Below are 16924 nucleotides of genomic sequence, written 5' to 3'. Positions count from 1 at the left end.
TCAGCACCATTCACAACCCCTCAGTCCATGTCCAAATGCAGCAAGACCTGGACAATATCCAGGCTTGGGTTGACAAGTGGCAAGTAACATTCACACCACATAAGTGCCAGGCAATGACCATCTCCAACAAGAGAGAGTCTAACCATCGCCAATGACATTCAATGGCATTACCATCACTGAATCCACCACTATCAAGATCCTGTGGTTACCACTGCCAGAAACTGAACTGAACCAGCCATGTAAATTCTGTTGCTACAAGAGCAGGTCGAGACAAGGAATCCTGCGATGAGTAACTCACCTCCTGAGTCCTCAAAGCCTGTCCACCATCTACAAGGCACAAGTTAGGAGTGTGATGCAATACTCTCCATTTACCTGATGAGTACAGCTCCAACAGCACTCAAGAAGCTTGACACCATCCAGGATAAGGCAGTCTGCTTGATTGGCACCCCATCCACAAATATTCCCACTCCCTCTGCTGCCATTGTGCATTGGTGGCAGTGTGTGCCATCTACAGAAACTCACCAAGGCTCCTTAGACAGAACCTTCCAAACCCACGACCACTACCATCTAGAAGGACGAGAACCAACTGCAAATTCCCCTCCAAGCCGCTTACCATCCTGACTTGGAAATATATCACAATTCCTTCAGTGTCTCTGGGCAAAATCCTGGAACACCCTCCCAGCAGCACTGTGGGTATACCTACACCAAATGGGCTGCAGTGGTTCAAGAAGGCAGCTCATCACCACCTTCTCAAGGGCAATTAGGGATGGGCATTAAATGCTGGCCTAGCCAGCGATGCCCACATCCCATGAACGTATAAACACAAGTCAGGAGTGTGATGGAATATTCTCCACTTACCTGGACGAGTTGGCTCAAGACAAAGCAGCACACTTAATCAGCATCCCATCCACCAACCTAAACATTCGCTTCCTCCATCACTAATGCACAATGGCAGCAACTCACCAAGGCTCCTTCAGCTGCACCTTCCAAACCTGTGACCTCTACCACCTGGAAGACTAAGGCAGCAGATGCATGGGAACACCGGTACCTGCAAGTTCCCCTCCAAAGCTGCACATCATCCTAACTGTATTTATATCGTTGTTCCTTCACTATCGCTGGGTCAAAATCCTGGAACTCCCTTCCTGACAGCACCATTTGTGGGTGTACCTACACCACATGAGCTGTAGTTGTTCAAGAAGGTGACTCATTACCACTTTCTCAAGGGCAATTGGCAATGGGCCACAAATGCTGGCCTTGCTAGCCACACCCACATCCCATGATAGAATTAAAAAAATTTTAGGGTAGTTCTCTATTCTTTCCCCGCCACCCACAATAGAACAATGGAATGTGGATAGTCTGATGCTTCCTGTTCTTCACATCATAAGACCTATATTCAGAGATAGTCTCGAGGTTTTAACTTTTCCGCAGCTGATCAGCTTTTGTTAATTTTTACGTTGCCATGTCACTGTGAATTTTTCCATAAGTTATAAACATACTTAATATCTCTGAAAAATCACAACGCAAAGAATTTGTAACAGTAAGTACAATCTCGACAAATCACTGTGCAATCTTTAAAATAATTTTAATTAGCATGGTACTCCAAAAGCACCCACTGGTCAGAATTAATTATCCAAGGTCACAAAATGTCAACACTCGATAACTGTAACTATGCACTAATGCTGCCTTGACCAGATTATCAATCCTGATCTCCTATATCATTGAATCCCTGGTGACCATTTGAAAATACCTCTAATCTGGATTGAAGATTCCAAGCATCTTTGTATTTGTGAATAGGGTTATTATTCTTCTACACAAACTCCCACAGGAGTGGGAGCGCAACCTCATACGCAAACAGATCCAAAAACTATTTCAATTAGTTTGCAAAACAGTGAATGGAGTTCCACCCTAGAAAATTTGAAAAGAATTTTACACTTAATTTATCCATGGAATTTATGAGGTTGCGTTAAGCACCATTAATTTAAAACCACCTACGATCATGTGAAAGTTGAATGTTTCTGGATATATTTTTTAATAAACATGTCCCCTATATAGCTAATTACTCAAGACCTAACTTTACCATGTATCATATAATTCCAGTTTTTAGGATCAGCTAAAACAAAGAACTTAGAATATAACAATGAAAATTTTCAAAGTTTTTTTTGGTTTCGTTCCCTAACGTAGCTAATTTCTTTCTCTCCTTCCTCTCCAATTACGTCTCTGGATCAGCTGTACTGAAAGAAAATAGTAAGCTCATTACTACCATCAGGCTAATGAGCTGCTTAGGAAGAAGTGGGCTGATTGGCAATATTAACTTTGCAATAACCAACCAGTGCCAAATTAATCTATATAGAAGCCTTAATTGTTCAAGGGGCCAAAAGGCATCAACTCTTTACACAACAACACATTCATGGTTCCATGGTAGCACACTTGTAGGGAGGATGTTCAAGACTCACTCCATGACATTATCCAAGATGAAACTTCAGTGCATGCAGTTCCAAGGGTGTGCTGCATTCTTGGAGCTTGTCTTTTGTTGAGATGCTGAATGAGCCTGCCTGTTTGGGTGGACAAAGATCCAATCACAGCATTGAAATAAAACATGGGGAGCTTGCTCGCCTGGTGTCCTGGCTGAAAAATCATTCTGCAATCAATTCTACCAAAATAGATGAACTCATCAAGTATCTCATTTGTTGTTTGCGGAACATTAGTGTTCACCAATTGTTACTTCACTTTAGGTCTAACTCAGTAGTTAAAAAGTGCTTAGGGATATCCTGAGGATTTGAAAGGTGCAATACATGTGAGAGTTGTTTATTAATATGTGAAGTGTTGATATCCTGTGAACTAGTCAAGACTATTTAGGCAATGATGTTCAAATAAAAAAAGGGGAGCAATTTATGGCTCCTTTTTGAACAAGAATTTCTGTCAGAAATAGGAGCAACTCAAAATCCTGCAACAGATACACCATGCTGCAGTGCACCATTAACAACAGAACCCTAAGTATCTGAGGGTACGAGGGAACATAGCTGCTTCAATATTGAGGAATATTGAGTTTATGATTGGGAAAAGGTCTTGACCTGAATTTCTTCCTGTGGTACCTCAGACTTCAAGTGGACGATTCCTTGGAACTGGCTGCAAGTCGATGTATTAACTTCAGTGACCCAGACTAGTTCTGTTTCAGACAGCGCTGTCAATATTGCCCAGCTGTATCTATATGTCCTGAAAATTAGTTCAGCAAGGACTTTTAAATATATATTATATTATATATATATATATTCATTTACAGGATATGGGCATCGCTGGGAAGGTCAATATTTATTGCCTATCCCTAACTGCCCTTGAGAAGCATACATTCTCCGTAACTGAGCAAAAAGTACTTCAATGTTATGAAGTGCTTTAGAATATTGAAGTCATAGAAAAACTTGAATTTTTTGGTGCCTCTCATGACCTTCAGATATCCCCAAAATATTTGACACCCAATAAGGTTCTTTGAAGTGTGGTCATTGTTGTAAGAAATGTGGCAGCCAATTTGTATGCAGTTAATTTGTGCACAGTAGGAGTCCATGAACAATAATGACCAGCTATTCCATTTTATGTTAAGGGATAAATATTGGTGAGAACTTCAGTTTTCTTCAAAATAATGGCATGGGGTCTTCTACATTCACACAAGGGGGAAAATGGGGCCTCAGTTTAACGTCTCATCTGAAAGACAGCACTTTCAGCACTGCAATACTCAAAATTGCAGAAGTGTCAGTCTGATTCAAATCACTGGAGTGGGACTTGAACTCAAGACCACCTGATTCAGAAGTATATACCACCAATTCAGCCATTAAAAATACATTTAAAAATGCAAGTTTTTTTTTAAACTGGTCTTTTCCTTTTGTGTATGCTGACACGTACTTCCAATATTTTCCCTTTTTAATTCAAGATGATCAATTTAAATTTATGCAGACATAATTTTCTGTTACAGCAATTAATAGTACAATAAATTACTCAATCTGTTCAGCCAAATGTCTGCCACACTCATCATAATTGCCACCCTTTGGTCCATAAGTACTTTTATTTGCAGCCCATTATCAGATTTGCAGTTATCAATTGGGCTTTACGGTATCTGCTGACAAATAGCCAGGAAACATTACACTTCCAGCTGCACACAATCCTCTATCCAAACTACTGCCCGCATTCATGCAAATAGTCAGTCCTAGTTAATTAAAGATTGTGTTACATTTGGAATGCCAATCCCCATATCCTATTATCTAGGATTCAGACAACTGCGAAGATTTGGTGCAAAATGATAAGCCTATATGTTGGTTAGTAAACAACTGCACTATCCCACCATAGAACACACAGGTACTTCAGCATTGCTAATATCCGAGGTGATATCCTTATTTTTTTTAACCAAGGTCAAAGCCACTGTCATCACACCAGCCCCCCCGCCCAAAAAAAAGAGCAGGCTCACAGAGCATGATCCACAAAATATTGGGAAAAATCCCACGCAGTAAAATTTGAGTGAACATTTTCTACTTAGTGTTATAAAGTCGGCTCCAATTATAACCACCCAGGAGCCCCAGAATTTCAACGCCAGTGCAACTCATTCTGGGAGAACACGATTTATCCAGCTACCAATGATCAGTGGCCATTCAGTTGCATTTCATCTGAATCATATCAAGCTAATTCAATTCTGTAGACCTACCGTCGGAACCTGACCCTTTTACTCATCCTATCCTGTAAACTGACATCGATGCACTAGGTAAGGTTACCCCCAACCAGGGAAATACAGGGGGTGCACAATGAGTGCGGTCACAATTTTAAAAAAGTTCAACAGATTGACTGAGGTTAAGTTAAGCAGTGGGCTCTCATTCACAGACATTTCCCCTGTGACCTCCTGGTTACTTGTTTACTCGATGCCTGACTTTGCCCCGATACATGTGGATCTTACCGGCTTACTGCTGAAACCTTTGATCTTGGCAGCGGGGTCGTACACGTGGCACCTGATGGATGTGGAGCCAACATCGACGGCCAGAACGTACGTCTCATTTCGCCGAACACCGTTTCTGACGGAACCCATCGCTGGCGCCGGGCTGGGCGAACAACCTCCCCCCCCCACGAAATCACAGAGTCAGGGCACAGGGCGATTCGGGAGCCATCAAGCTAAAGAGGAAGGCGAGTAGCAAATGGGGGGGGGGGGGGGGGGAATCTTCAGGGGCTGAATTTCAACAAGAAGCCCCGATACCAGGAAGCAACAGGTCCAACTTCCACGGTTACTTTGTATCCCAGGCAGGGGTAAATGTATTCAAATGAAACATTCGCATTCTTCTAGCGCCACCTCCTCCTCTTCCCAGGGCCTTCTCACAACAAACTGATTGTAAGGCTCCCTGGCAATGAAAAGTCATGATGAGAACCCTTATCCCTCCATTCCCAGAATCAGGTTCTACACATTGGAAATAGGACTGCTTACGCAAGCTGGGGCAGCTTTCTCCCGGTCAATAACCTCATAACCACCCACCCACCCCCGGCCCCTCCTGTGACCCATGGCGTCACACATCAGACCATCTTAAAGGGGAGGTGCCCTCAGTGCTCACTCCTACATTTTTTTCTCTCTCTCTCTCTCTCACATTTAAACACACACGCACACTGGCTGTGTGTGGGTTCTGTGTCGTTTGGTTCCTCTGAGAAATTCCTCAATTTGAAACAACATTTCAAAATTCACACATTTGCGGGAAGCCCTGAGGGGATCATGAAAGGTCCTGTATAGATGCAAATCTGAGGAATTATCTGATCCAGTACAATGAAACAGAGTAGTGTTCCCCACCCCCGTTACAGGCGTATCCTCACCAGGAACATTCAGAGCAGCGCTATGACGTAGCTGGCATTGAATGATAGGTGATGCTGACACATTCTTCTTCCACCAAGACCCTCCTACTCACAACAAAAACAGAATTACCTGGAAAAACTCAGCAGGTCTGGTTCTGTCAACTAGTTCTGTCGAAGGGTCATGAGGACTCGAAACGTCAACTCTTTTCTTCTCCGGCGATGCTGCCAGACCTGCTGAGTTTTTCCAGGTAATTCTGTTTTTGTTTTGGATTTCCAGCATCCGCAGTTTTTTTGTTTTTAACCCTCCTACTCACACCTGCCGTCGGTTTTTTTTTCACAAAGGATTAGGGCTGTAATAAATCCCAATTCACCCAAATCCTACCCCGTAGGAAATCCCACTCGTCTAATCACCCATGTCACTCCCCACACCGCTTTTACAGCCTGGCCCTCAAGACTCCAATCCTCATGTACAGGTCTCCAGGCAGTCTCAGGCCGACCCATTTCTGAAAAACTCCTCTGGTTCGATGGTGCTCTCGTCACTTCTCCTCTGATCTGCACGTGTGCTCCCTTCCCTCAGGCTAAAAACTGAGGACATGTCGCATGGATGAGGTTGTATTCATTCAAGTGTAAAAGATTAAAGCGGATTCAAGTGATATGTTTATCATGGTCAAAGGAATTGATACAGTGGAGATAAAGTACTTCCTCTGATAGGAAGACCAGAACGAAGGCATGTGACATTAAAATTAGAATCTAGGCCGTTCAGAGAGCGCTCCTTCACACAGCCGGTAGTAGAAACCTGGATTTCCCCTGAGAAGCTGCTGAGGCTGGGTCAGTTGAAGATGTCAAAACTGAATGATTTTTGTGAGATAAAGGTCAAGAAAACAAGGTGGGTAGATGGACACATACCAGACAAGCTCAACGCAAACTGGAGGAACAGCACCTCATCTTCCGGCTAGGCACTCTACAGCCTTCCAGACTGAATATTGAGTTCAACAACTTCAGATCATGAACTCTCTCCTCCATCCCCACCCTGTTTCTTCCAATAATTTTTATAGATTTTTCTTTTCCCACCTATTTCCATTATTTTTAAATGTATTTCCATCCATTGTTTTATCTCTACCTTTTAGCCTATTTCGATCCCTTCCCCCCACCCCACCCCAAGTAGGGCTATGTTATCTGTACCTTGCTCATCCTGCTTTCTACCCTTAATGTCACCATTAGCACATTCCTTAGATAATATCACCACCATCAACACCTCTTTGTCTATGACATCTTTTGGCAATCGCCACCTATCACTGGCCCTCTATCCAGTTCTACTTGTCCCACCCCCCCCTTAAACCAGCTATATTTCATCTCTCTTCTATTATTAGTTCTGTTGAAGAGTCATACGGACTCGAAACGTTAAGTGTGTTCCTCTCCGCAGATGCTGTCAGACCTGCTGAGTTTTTCCCAGGTATTTTTATTTTTGCTCCAGACAAGATCTAACAGCATTATAGAACAGGTTCAATGGACTGAGTGGCAGAACAGGCTCCACGGGTTGAATGGCCTACTCCTGTTCCTACGTTCTTTCCATTCTTCAACATTAATGATGGCATCAGCCATTTTATTCCCACACTGGCATTCTTCCTCAACCTTTGTTTTTTTGCTTTCTTCCGACCTTAAAAAAAACTCTTAAACCAACAGCATTAGCCACTTCCTTTATTCCTGTTCCGATTTGCTTTACAACTGTGCAGAGCTTGGTTATGCTTTATATGCAAGTAGTCATTTTTCCCTTTTCACAATCCTAGATAGAGTATTCACTGGTATTTCCTCCAACAAGACAAGTTTGTTGGCTTAGGCAAGTGTGAAATTCTGAACTGGTGATAGAGAGGCAGATAATAGCAATCTCACAAGTAACTGTGTTAAGTAACCACACCCTGGTTTTGTACTGGACAAAATGCTTAATGGAATAGGAGTAGGCCCTTCAGCCCTTTGCACCTGTTCCATCATTCTGTTAGATCATAGCTAAAAGTGGTTGCTCTGTAATTAATAGAATTGTAAATAGGGCAGAAAAACATGTTTTTTTTAAAAAAAACTCATACACGGATCAGGCCTACAATATGCAGTCACCACCAGTACAAAGTACTCTATGAACTAGCACAAGTCTGAAGGCTAAAATGATGAAAAACTAAAGCATGACTTACTGTCTTTGAAGTACAGTTTTGTGTAATGATCTTGGAGATAATTAAAGTATAATTATGGAGATAAATCACCTACCCTGGTCATTAGATGCAGGTGTAGCTGATCTCACGTGGCAGAAAAAAATAAGCATTTAACATGAAGTTTAGATGTAGAAAAAAAAAAATCCATGAAAAACTGCCTTAACTTGGCTGGATTGTGAAAAGGCTCTGCATTCTCACTAAAATGTTGGGTATTGTCTCATTGCTGGTTCTTTTAAGTCCTGTTGACAAGGACTGTACAAGGCATTGGTGAGACTGCACCTGGAGTATTGTGCACAGTTTTGGTCCCCATATTTGAAGGAGGATGTAGTTGCACTGGAGGCAGTTGAGGAGATTCACTAGACCGATTCCAGAGATGCGGGGCTTGTCTTATGAGGAGAGATTGAGCAGTTTAGGCCTATACTCGCTAGAGTTTAGAAGGATGAGAGGAGATCTAATTGAGGCATATAAGATGCTAAAGGGGATAGACAAAGTAGACATGGAGCGGATGTTTCCCCTTCTGGGGCATTCTAGAACGAGAAGCCATGGTTTTAGGCAAAGGGCTGGTAGATTTAAATCAGAGATGAGGAGGAGTTACTTTACTCAAAGGGTCGTGAATCTGTGGAATTCACTACCTCAGAGTGCAGTGGATGCCGGGATGTTGAATAAATTCGAGGAGAAAGACAGATTTTTAATTAGTAACAGGTTGAAAGGTTATGGGGAGAGTGCGAGAAATTGGAGCTGAAGCTGAAATGAGATTAGCCATGATCGTGATGAATGGTGGGGTGGGCTCGAGGGGCTGAATTGCCTACTCCTACTCCTAGTTCTTATGAATAGTGTCTGAAATGATATTGCCAAATGTTTAATTGAATAGGAGTAGGCCCTTCAGCCCTTTGCACTTGTTCCATCATTCTGTTAGATCGTAGCTAATTTGTATCTCAACTCCATCCACCCACCATGGTTTCATAACCCTTGATACCCTTGCTAAGAAAATCTATGAGTCTGTTTTGGCATTGTAAATTGCTGGTACAAGGCATTGGTGAGACCGAACCTGGAGTATTGTGCACAGTTTTGGTCCCCATACAAAAGAGTTTCAGATTTTCACTACCCTTTGTGTGAAGTACTTTCTGACATCACCTCTGAATGGCCAGCTCTAATTTTAAGTAATTAACAACAGAAAATGTTGGAAATACTCAGCAAGGCTGGCAGCATTGGTGGAGAAAGAAAGAGTTACTGTTTCAGGTCAATGACCCTTTTAATTTTAAGGTTATAGAATTGTAAATAGGACAGAAAAACATGTTTTTTTTTTAAAAAAAACTCAAGTACAACAGATCAGGCCTACAATATGCAATCACCACCAGTACAAAGTACTGGACTATGAACTAGCACAAGTCCTAAGGCTAAAATGATGAAAAACTAAAGCATGACTTGAGGGAGGGGGGGGAAAGAGAGAGAGAGAGAGAGAAAGATGTACACAAGTACCCAAGGCTGCAGAGCAGCTTCACATCAGTAAGAGAGTTAAGACTTCAGCTGCAAAAATAGAACATTTTAGTCAATAAGTTGTTTGTAAATGGAAAAAAAATGGTAAAAAAGTCACTGGCAAGTTAATCTTCCTCCATGTCCTGGGGTCCATTGTAAAGTTTCTCAACCAAGAAGATAGACAATACAATGTTCTCAAGTCACTGTTTACTCAAACTGGTTGCTAGGCATGCTGTTAAAGTGGCAATTGCTTTTTCCCATCTTTTTCAGCATCCAAAAACCGTCAATTACTAATATGAAAGGAGGAGAGGAAGACAGTAGATGGACCACATAATTTGTACAAATCAGTTCGAAAGTATACCAATCTTCCTGGCACTGCACCACACATATATTAGTTTCCTGGGGTCAAGTTACATACTGCACAATAAATGAGTGCACAAACAGGGTCCAGATAAAATTTCAATAGACTGAGTCATGGAACTTGAGATTGAGGAAAATGGTAAAATACTCAGAAACAACCTTAGTTTAATCTTACATTTCCTAAGTTGTTACAAATTACTAAATAACAGAACAAAGTCAGCAACACATTTTGAACACTTGTAACAAAATGCTTTATTTGTAATATTGAGTTTATCTATACACATCAGCAGAAAGTGCAACATTGAATTGTACTGTTATTAGCCAGTAACTTCTCCATTGTTTAATACATAAAATGTAAAAAGTCCACATTTGTCAATAAATGACTAATGAGTCGCCATCAACTTCCTTTCACTGTATCTTTCCTAACCTAGTATGATCCATGTGAAAAGGCTTTAATACAACATTTAGAGTACTCATAAAAGCAATGCAATTTTAATATTGATAGACATTAAAAAGTTTGTGTCACAATTAGATAAAATGCTTAAAGTATTCTAAAACAAAAAAAAACACAAGTGAATGCATAGAACCTATAAATCAGGCAGTAAATCATTCTTGAAATTTTCTGATTTCTATAAAACAATCTTAGATCACTTTCTACAACATCTACACCAGAAGTTGAATTTTCTTTAGTCGTATAAAATACATTGTTTTACATGAACACATCAGGCTTTTGGTGTTTTAACTGTACAATGGACATAATTGGCTATATTGAATAAAAATTTATATGAAATTTATAAAAATGGTCACGCATGTTGAGATGGGAGATTGCAGTTGGGAGAGTCAGATGTTCCCTGGATGACTGATGGCAATTCACAAGTTACCGGCAGACGTGGACAAATAGGGGCATCAGATGACACTAAAAAAGGATCTGGAATACCTTTTGAAAAATGAATCACAATTAAAATTCAATTAATATTTTCAATTACAATATTTAAGCCATTTTAGTATAGCTAGGAAGGATATTTCTACAACCATTTCAACATTTCAAAACACAGATAGCAGGTTTTAGCAATGTAAAAGCATGAGACATTAGCTGTTCTGAAAAAAAATGGGTATTAAAATAAAACTTAAGTTTTTATTAAACTCCAGGGCATTTAGGTGAATGAACCTGTTAAATTTCTGGATTTTAAATGCTGAATTCTACAATTTTTCCTACATCAAATGCAAGATAACTGGACTTAACAACTACTGTCCAACTTATTTAAATATCAAGCAATGCCACTCATCCACAAGAGAGGCTGACTAAGTGACAAGGCAAAGAATAGAGAAAAAACAAAGGCATGAAATAATGCAAAGCACACTAACTTGGTTGGATCAGTAATTTTCAATACAACACAAAATATGGACATAACCTAACCCAGTGAAAGAATGGGATCATTATAGAAAGGAAAGGGAGAGAAATACAATGTAAAAGACCGTATTATGACATAGCAAGTACAAGTGCTGTGTTGATACAAAAGATGGCCAGCTTGAAGAATCTCTAAAAGCAATTAAATGGTTAATACCAAAATTAGTTTTAGAAATATAATTTCAAATAAATTCCAAAGCATTTCGTTTAGCAAATTAAGCCAACAGGGATAGAACCCACTGGGAGCCCAATCCCATTCACTAACACTAGTTACATGGAACTGTCATTTACATAGATCATGGGGCACTTTCAATCATTGTCCTAATTAAGCTAAACAAATAATTTCATCCAGACGATGCCTGAAGAAATTTTTCAAGCTTTTACAAGGTGTTTTACCATGTTTAAAAAAAAGAGCAATTTCTCAAGGAAAATGAGCGCTACAAAAGTTCTATCTTTAAAAGCGGATCTTTCTCAAACTTCAGAATACGGTACACCGACTTATATTCTGCAATTTGAGCCATAATAAACTGCCTAAAATAAATACATTCAGAACAAACTCAACTTTTTGCATCAAGGTGCAGACTACAAAGTGGAAACAATTAATTGCAGGGCCAGAGTTTGAAACGAAAGGGCAGAAATGACAAGATGTCGATCTAGCTAGATCCAAAACCAAATTATTATAAAGAAAAACTAAATAGTTACTTAGGTTTTTAGAGCTCACATAACATGAAAACACTGTCCACTAAAAATAATAAAAATTGACTGCTCTTTCCACAAATGAGGCTTCCATACCAGCAACAGCTCAGGTAAGTTATGATCAGCCTTAAGTAAAAATGAAAGTCCTGTCACAGAGACCTTTAAGTGGATTATTTATGATATGAGCACCGAGAATTCCACATTGATTTGTAAGATTGCTGAAGGTTGAAAAATGGGGAGAAGGCATGCCATATCAGTGCTTTTGCAATTGTGGAAGTTGTGTTTCCATACCTAGCATAAAGGCAAAAGTAAATATTCTGGACTAAAATACATAATTTATATCTAAAAGCGAGATATCCATCTTCAGGCAATAGTGACAGAATGTTGTACACAATTAATTTGATTTGTGCTGTAGTTTTAAAAAAAGTTAACTGTTTTTATATGCTCTTTTAATCCTCAGTTTATTGGATTTTAATATTTCTCACTCATGTAGCCCAAAAAGTACTTATCCATCTGCCTTCTTGTCAACATCACACCTGAGTCATATAACAGATGGTCCACAAGAGTAGCATGGACGATGGCCAGTCCTACAATTTGACCTCTTGGTGGGAAAACACCAGGTCTGCTTGATAGCATGGTTCGAAGAATTATGAAGGGCACATCATGCTATGGTTCCAATGAGCTTCCCAAGGTAGAATGCAATATTGGGTGACTAAATAATTCAAATATTAGGAGATAGTCTTTGGTGTGATTAATTTTTTTCTACAAACCTTACACAGACCCAAGTGTTTATTGGAGTTTGTGCTGAAATATGAACAAAGTAGATTTTTTTTTAAAAGAAGTCAGACATTACTTCTACATTTCAACTAAATTGAAACCTCAAGATAGAGTAGGATACTTGAACTGCTATTGCAAATAGAAAACAAATATAATTCACAGAAACTGCAGTGTTTTATGGCCTTTTCCAGCAGCTGGTCACAGTTGGCAAAAATTTTGTTTAAGCATGGAAATGGATTTTGCAGCATTTGACCTGATTTAGAGTGACAGATTAGAATATCCCCACTAAAAAATTGAAGAGCACCATCTTTTCATAGACAAAAGAATCCATGAGCATTGGCTTTCAGTGGAGATAGCCTTATCTGGCTAAAAATGTGAATTAGTAGAATTTTGAAATTTAGGAAAGCACATCACTGAATGAAGACATGAAGAAAAATGCAACATTGAATGTCAAGGCTGTTTAAAGAAACACCCCCATATGAAATTAAATTTCAAAAACAGCATCATTTGATTCACCTTAATTATTGGGGCAATTGGGACGCTCCAAAATTGACTGCCAGTTTCCTGTGCTTACGTTTAGCAGAAGAACCTGACGTTGGCCTTTGCTGCCCTTGGGGTTGAACAGGAGTCTGTACAATTGATTTGTTCTGGGGTTCAAGAGGTGTTCGACTAGGCTGAAAAAAGTTTCTTGAGGTCCCAGCAGCAGGAGACCCATGTGATGATGCATGAGAAAACTCCATTTTAGTTGCTGGTTGATTAAACTTTTGCTGAATTGAATGATTGTATTCCTTGTCGTCATATGTCTTACTGAAGGTTGTCCTCCTCTTGGTGACCTTTTAAAATAAGAAAAACACATGGTAATCTGTACAACAGAATGGTCAGTGACAGGAAAATAAAATTACTTAGCTTGTAGGATTTTTACTCTTCATATGAAAGCAATACTCCACATATCAAATTCTGTTTACCAATTGAAAGAATCATACAAGATTCTATTAAAGTCTTTGATATCAGAACTGCAGCAAGACATAGGTGATTTACCTGTGTTTATATTTGGGATGTCAGACAAGAGTTGGAGAGATACTTATTTAACTTCTTTCATGTCATCAGGATAACCAAGCTGCTTAACAATGAACTACTTTTGAAAGGTACTCACTTTTCTTGCTTTGTTTCTAATTTGCATGGAAATGTGCCACAAAAAAAGCAAATGAGATAAATAACCAATTAATCTGTTTTTGTGCTGTTAGCTGAGAGATCTTTGTTAACCGCATGACTGGAAGAACTACTCTACACTTCTTTGCCACAAGCCTTTTACAACCATATCTAGATAAGTCCCCAATCTAATGCCTATTTTGAAAGATGGTACCTATGATAATGCATCATCCCCTCAGTATTGCATTGAAATGTCCACTTTGATGAACAAATTTTTGGTCTCAGGGGACCGAGGATCAGGAGGAGTAGGCTGGAAAGGAGTTAAGGCTGAGGATTAACCAAAAATGGAGGAGCAGGCTTGAGGGGCTGTATGGTCTACTCCTGCTCCTATTTCTTATATTATTACAACATGAAGATGGAGGGGAGCTTATACCCATAAATTTTTGACTCCTAAATAAGTGTGGCATTACTGACCCAAGCAAACCACATCTATTTCTTCTCAGGAACGGAGCATTTCATACCCCAAAAAAAAAAAGGCATATCAGAAATTACATTTGAAGAATGGGGATTTCTTAGTCAGCACAATCCCCCATCTCAACATACCACAAGGATGGTCAGTATAACCTTCAGAAAAGGAGATGATAGATGAAGTTGGTTAATATACTGCCATTCAAAAACCTTTAAAGTTAGCTGAGGATATAACCATTGACACGTCAGATGAATTTTGTCTACATTTTAGTACTTTATATCTGCATATACTGTACTCAAAACTCCAATTTCTGAACAGAAACTTAAAAACATTACCAAACATTTTTGAGCAGATTTCCCCCTCCACCCAACTTAAACTTTGTAACTTAGGAGCATTAATTAGAAATTATAAAACAGCTGAAAATTAGTCTGCTCCTTTAAAATTATAGTAACTATGGAGATGTTTATATTTTGTTACAAAGAGAGTCCAGAATTCTTATACTTTTTTTTGGAGCACAAAGCCAGTTGATAGTGACTCCAAGTTGTGGCTTCAAGCCCCACTCTAGGCCTTAAACACAAATTCTAGACTGGCAATTCAATGCAATGATGAGGGGGTGCAGTATTAACAGTGGTGCTGTCTTTTATTTGAAATGTTAAAACGAAGCCCTGTCTTCTTGCTTAGGTGGATGTTAAAGAACACTAGCGTTATTTCAAGAGCAGTTATTCCAATACCCTGGTCAACATTATTCCCTAAAATACCATGAAAATAATTAAACATTGATCTGCCTGTTGTTCATAGGTTGGCTGCCTTGTCCACCTACAGATTGACAGTACTAAAATTTAATTTGCTGCAAGTACTTCAAGATGAGGCATATAAATGAGTGTTTGTTCTTTTAAAAAAAAACCCTAAATCATCATATAAAATGACCTCTGATACTTGGGGAATTTTTTTTTGCTATCCAACCAACACCCTCACACATCAGAAGCCAGGTGGGTATCGGTTAAAAAGCAGATCAATTAACTGCTCCATTCCCACATATGAATTTTAAGGCCATTAATTTAGTGTCAATGATGTGCCTGCCAAAATTAGGCAGTAGTCCTTATCAGGTAAGTTAGGGTCCAATGGTGTTGTATTTGAGTACATGAATTAAACAAAATAGTTTATCAAAACTTTTAACACATTGATGTGTTGGGATCGCAAGTAAGAGAATATTACCATGCGCGATCCCTTCATCTGTGATCTTTCCCATGTTTCAAAATACCACTTCCTTCAGCTGCAGAGAAAGCTATTTTTTTTTAAAGCATGAAAGAAACTTACCTGCAAAGGCACAAACTGATTGTGAGTACCAATAAGTACTCCTCCAGGGCAGATGTTTCCTGAATATGGGATCTGAAAGTTATTGTACAGTGGGGGAGGAATCAAAGTTGGCCAAGGCACAGGACCATACCCATTTGGAGCTGTGGGCATCATGCCACCTGAGAATTGAAATATATTAAAATATTGTAGAACTCTAATGTTTGGGAATATTTAAAAAACATTGTACTGTCCTATTTTAATTTTAATTTCCATTTCATGCTGTTAAAAGTCCTTTGATATGCTCCACAATGCTGAGTTTCGTTTCCCTTTCTTTCCCTGCTTGCCATGTTTGGTCTGCTGCATTCAAATTTGGAGATTCTATCCCTTCCCTTCATTAAAAAAAAAATCAACATTTTAGGTGGGAAGTAAAACCAGCATGATCCAGTGACTCATTCAGCCATTAGACTGCCCCTTAACCTCTCTAGAAAGACAGCTTTACTTGGAATAAGCTAATCATAAATTGTAAAGCTTAATTTAAAAAAAAACACATTTCTATGTTTAATGATCTATTAAGCCCAGCATCTACAAATTTAAATGCAGCATTCGTGGCAGGTCACTGAAGAAAAACAAGAGCTGAATGATGCTGCCTATGCAAAAGAATTTTGAAACTGGAGAGAAAATAGCTGTGCTGAGAAACCCTTGGAGAATAAAACAGATATTAATTATCAGTTAAACAGTTCCAGAATTTTACATTATTTCATTAATTCCCATGGCCTACATTACACTTTTTAATTAGACATTGATGCCTGGCTACTTCTGTACTGTGGATTACTCAGAACTAAAAGGAAAAGCTACAGTAATTAGCAAATGCTAAGATTTTAATTATCATAAATTAGATATTTCTTACCAGAGGTCTGACCAAAGGATGGTGGAATGACTCGAGGTGGTACAGTTCTTGTAACTGGTTGATAACCATGAAACATATTTGGAGGAAGGGAAACATTTTGTCCTGTGGCATTCTGAGGGAGCAAAAATTAAAATAGCAAGTAAATACAGCATCAAAAATTAGACAGCGAAAGGTTTTCTTTTAAAAAGGCTAAGTTTAAATCGGTTGAATTCTCAACTGACAAATTAGCAAGTTAAAAATAGCAAGGATGTTGTTTGTACCAGTCGCTGTAATGCAAATGCTGCAGCTTTTTCCTGGGCTTCACTGTCTGACTGGCACTGAGGTCCATGCACTAGCAAACCATTTGCTAACTTCACTTGGCAAACTGTCAGGCCCTG

At 39.3% G+C, this 16924-nt stretch overlaps 2 protein-coding genes across 8 annotated transcripts in view; both read right to left on the bottom strand.

Moving 5' to 3' along the window:
* Positions 1-5495, bottom strand: part of gk5 (glycerol kinase 5) — a 92297-nt gene extending 86802 nt beyond the window's left edge. The window contains exon 1 of one of the 2 annotated variants that reach the window (XM_041182844.1): positions 4934-5495. In XM_041182844.1, coding sequence (XP_041038778.1) covers positions 4934-5062 — 129 coding nt within the window. In that variant the 5' untranslated portion in view covers positions 5063-5495. Of the gene's footprint in view, positions 1-2453; positions 2516-4933 lie in introns of those variants that run through there. The other variant, XM_041182845.1, reaches the window with a different exon arrangement.
* A 4582-nt stretch (positions 5496-10077) lies between these two features.
* xrn1 (5'-3' exoribonuclease 1) overlaps positions 10078-16924 on the bottom strand; it is a 104310-nt gene continuing 97463 nt past the window's right edge. For 5 of the 6 annotated variants that reach the window (XM_041211636.1, XM_041211646.1, XM_041211608.1 and 2 more), the window contains 5 exons: positions 16808-16921; positions 16548-16659; positions 15662-15819; positions 13301-13559; positions 10078-10782 (listed from right to left, as the gene is read on the bottom strand). In XM_041211636.1, coding sequence (XP_041067570.1) covers positions 10649-10782; positions 13301-13559; positions 15662-15819; positions 16548-16659; positions 16808-16921 — 777 coding nt within the window. In that variant the 3' untranslated portion in view covers positions 10078-10648. Of the gene's footprint in view, positions 10783-13242; positions 13560-15661; positions 15820-16547; positions 16660-16807; positions 16922-16924 lie in introns of all 6 variants that reach the window. The other variant, XM_041211628.1, reaches the window with a different exon arrangement.

This window comes from Carcharodon carcharias, chromosome 2 (genome assembly GCF_017639515.1).
Source record: "Carcharodon carcharias isolate sCarCar2 chromosome 2, sCarCar2.pri, whole genome shotgun sequence".
Lineage (NCBI taxonomy): Eukaryota > Metazoa > Chordata > Chondrichthyes > Lamniformes > Lamnidae > Carcharodon > Carcharodon carcharias.
Note: the sequence above shows the minus strand (reverse complement) of the source record. Positions and strands in the feature narration are given on the sequence as shown.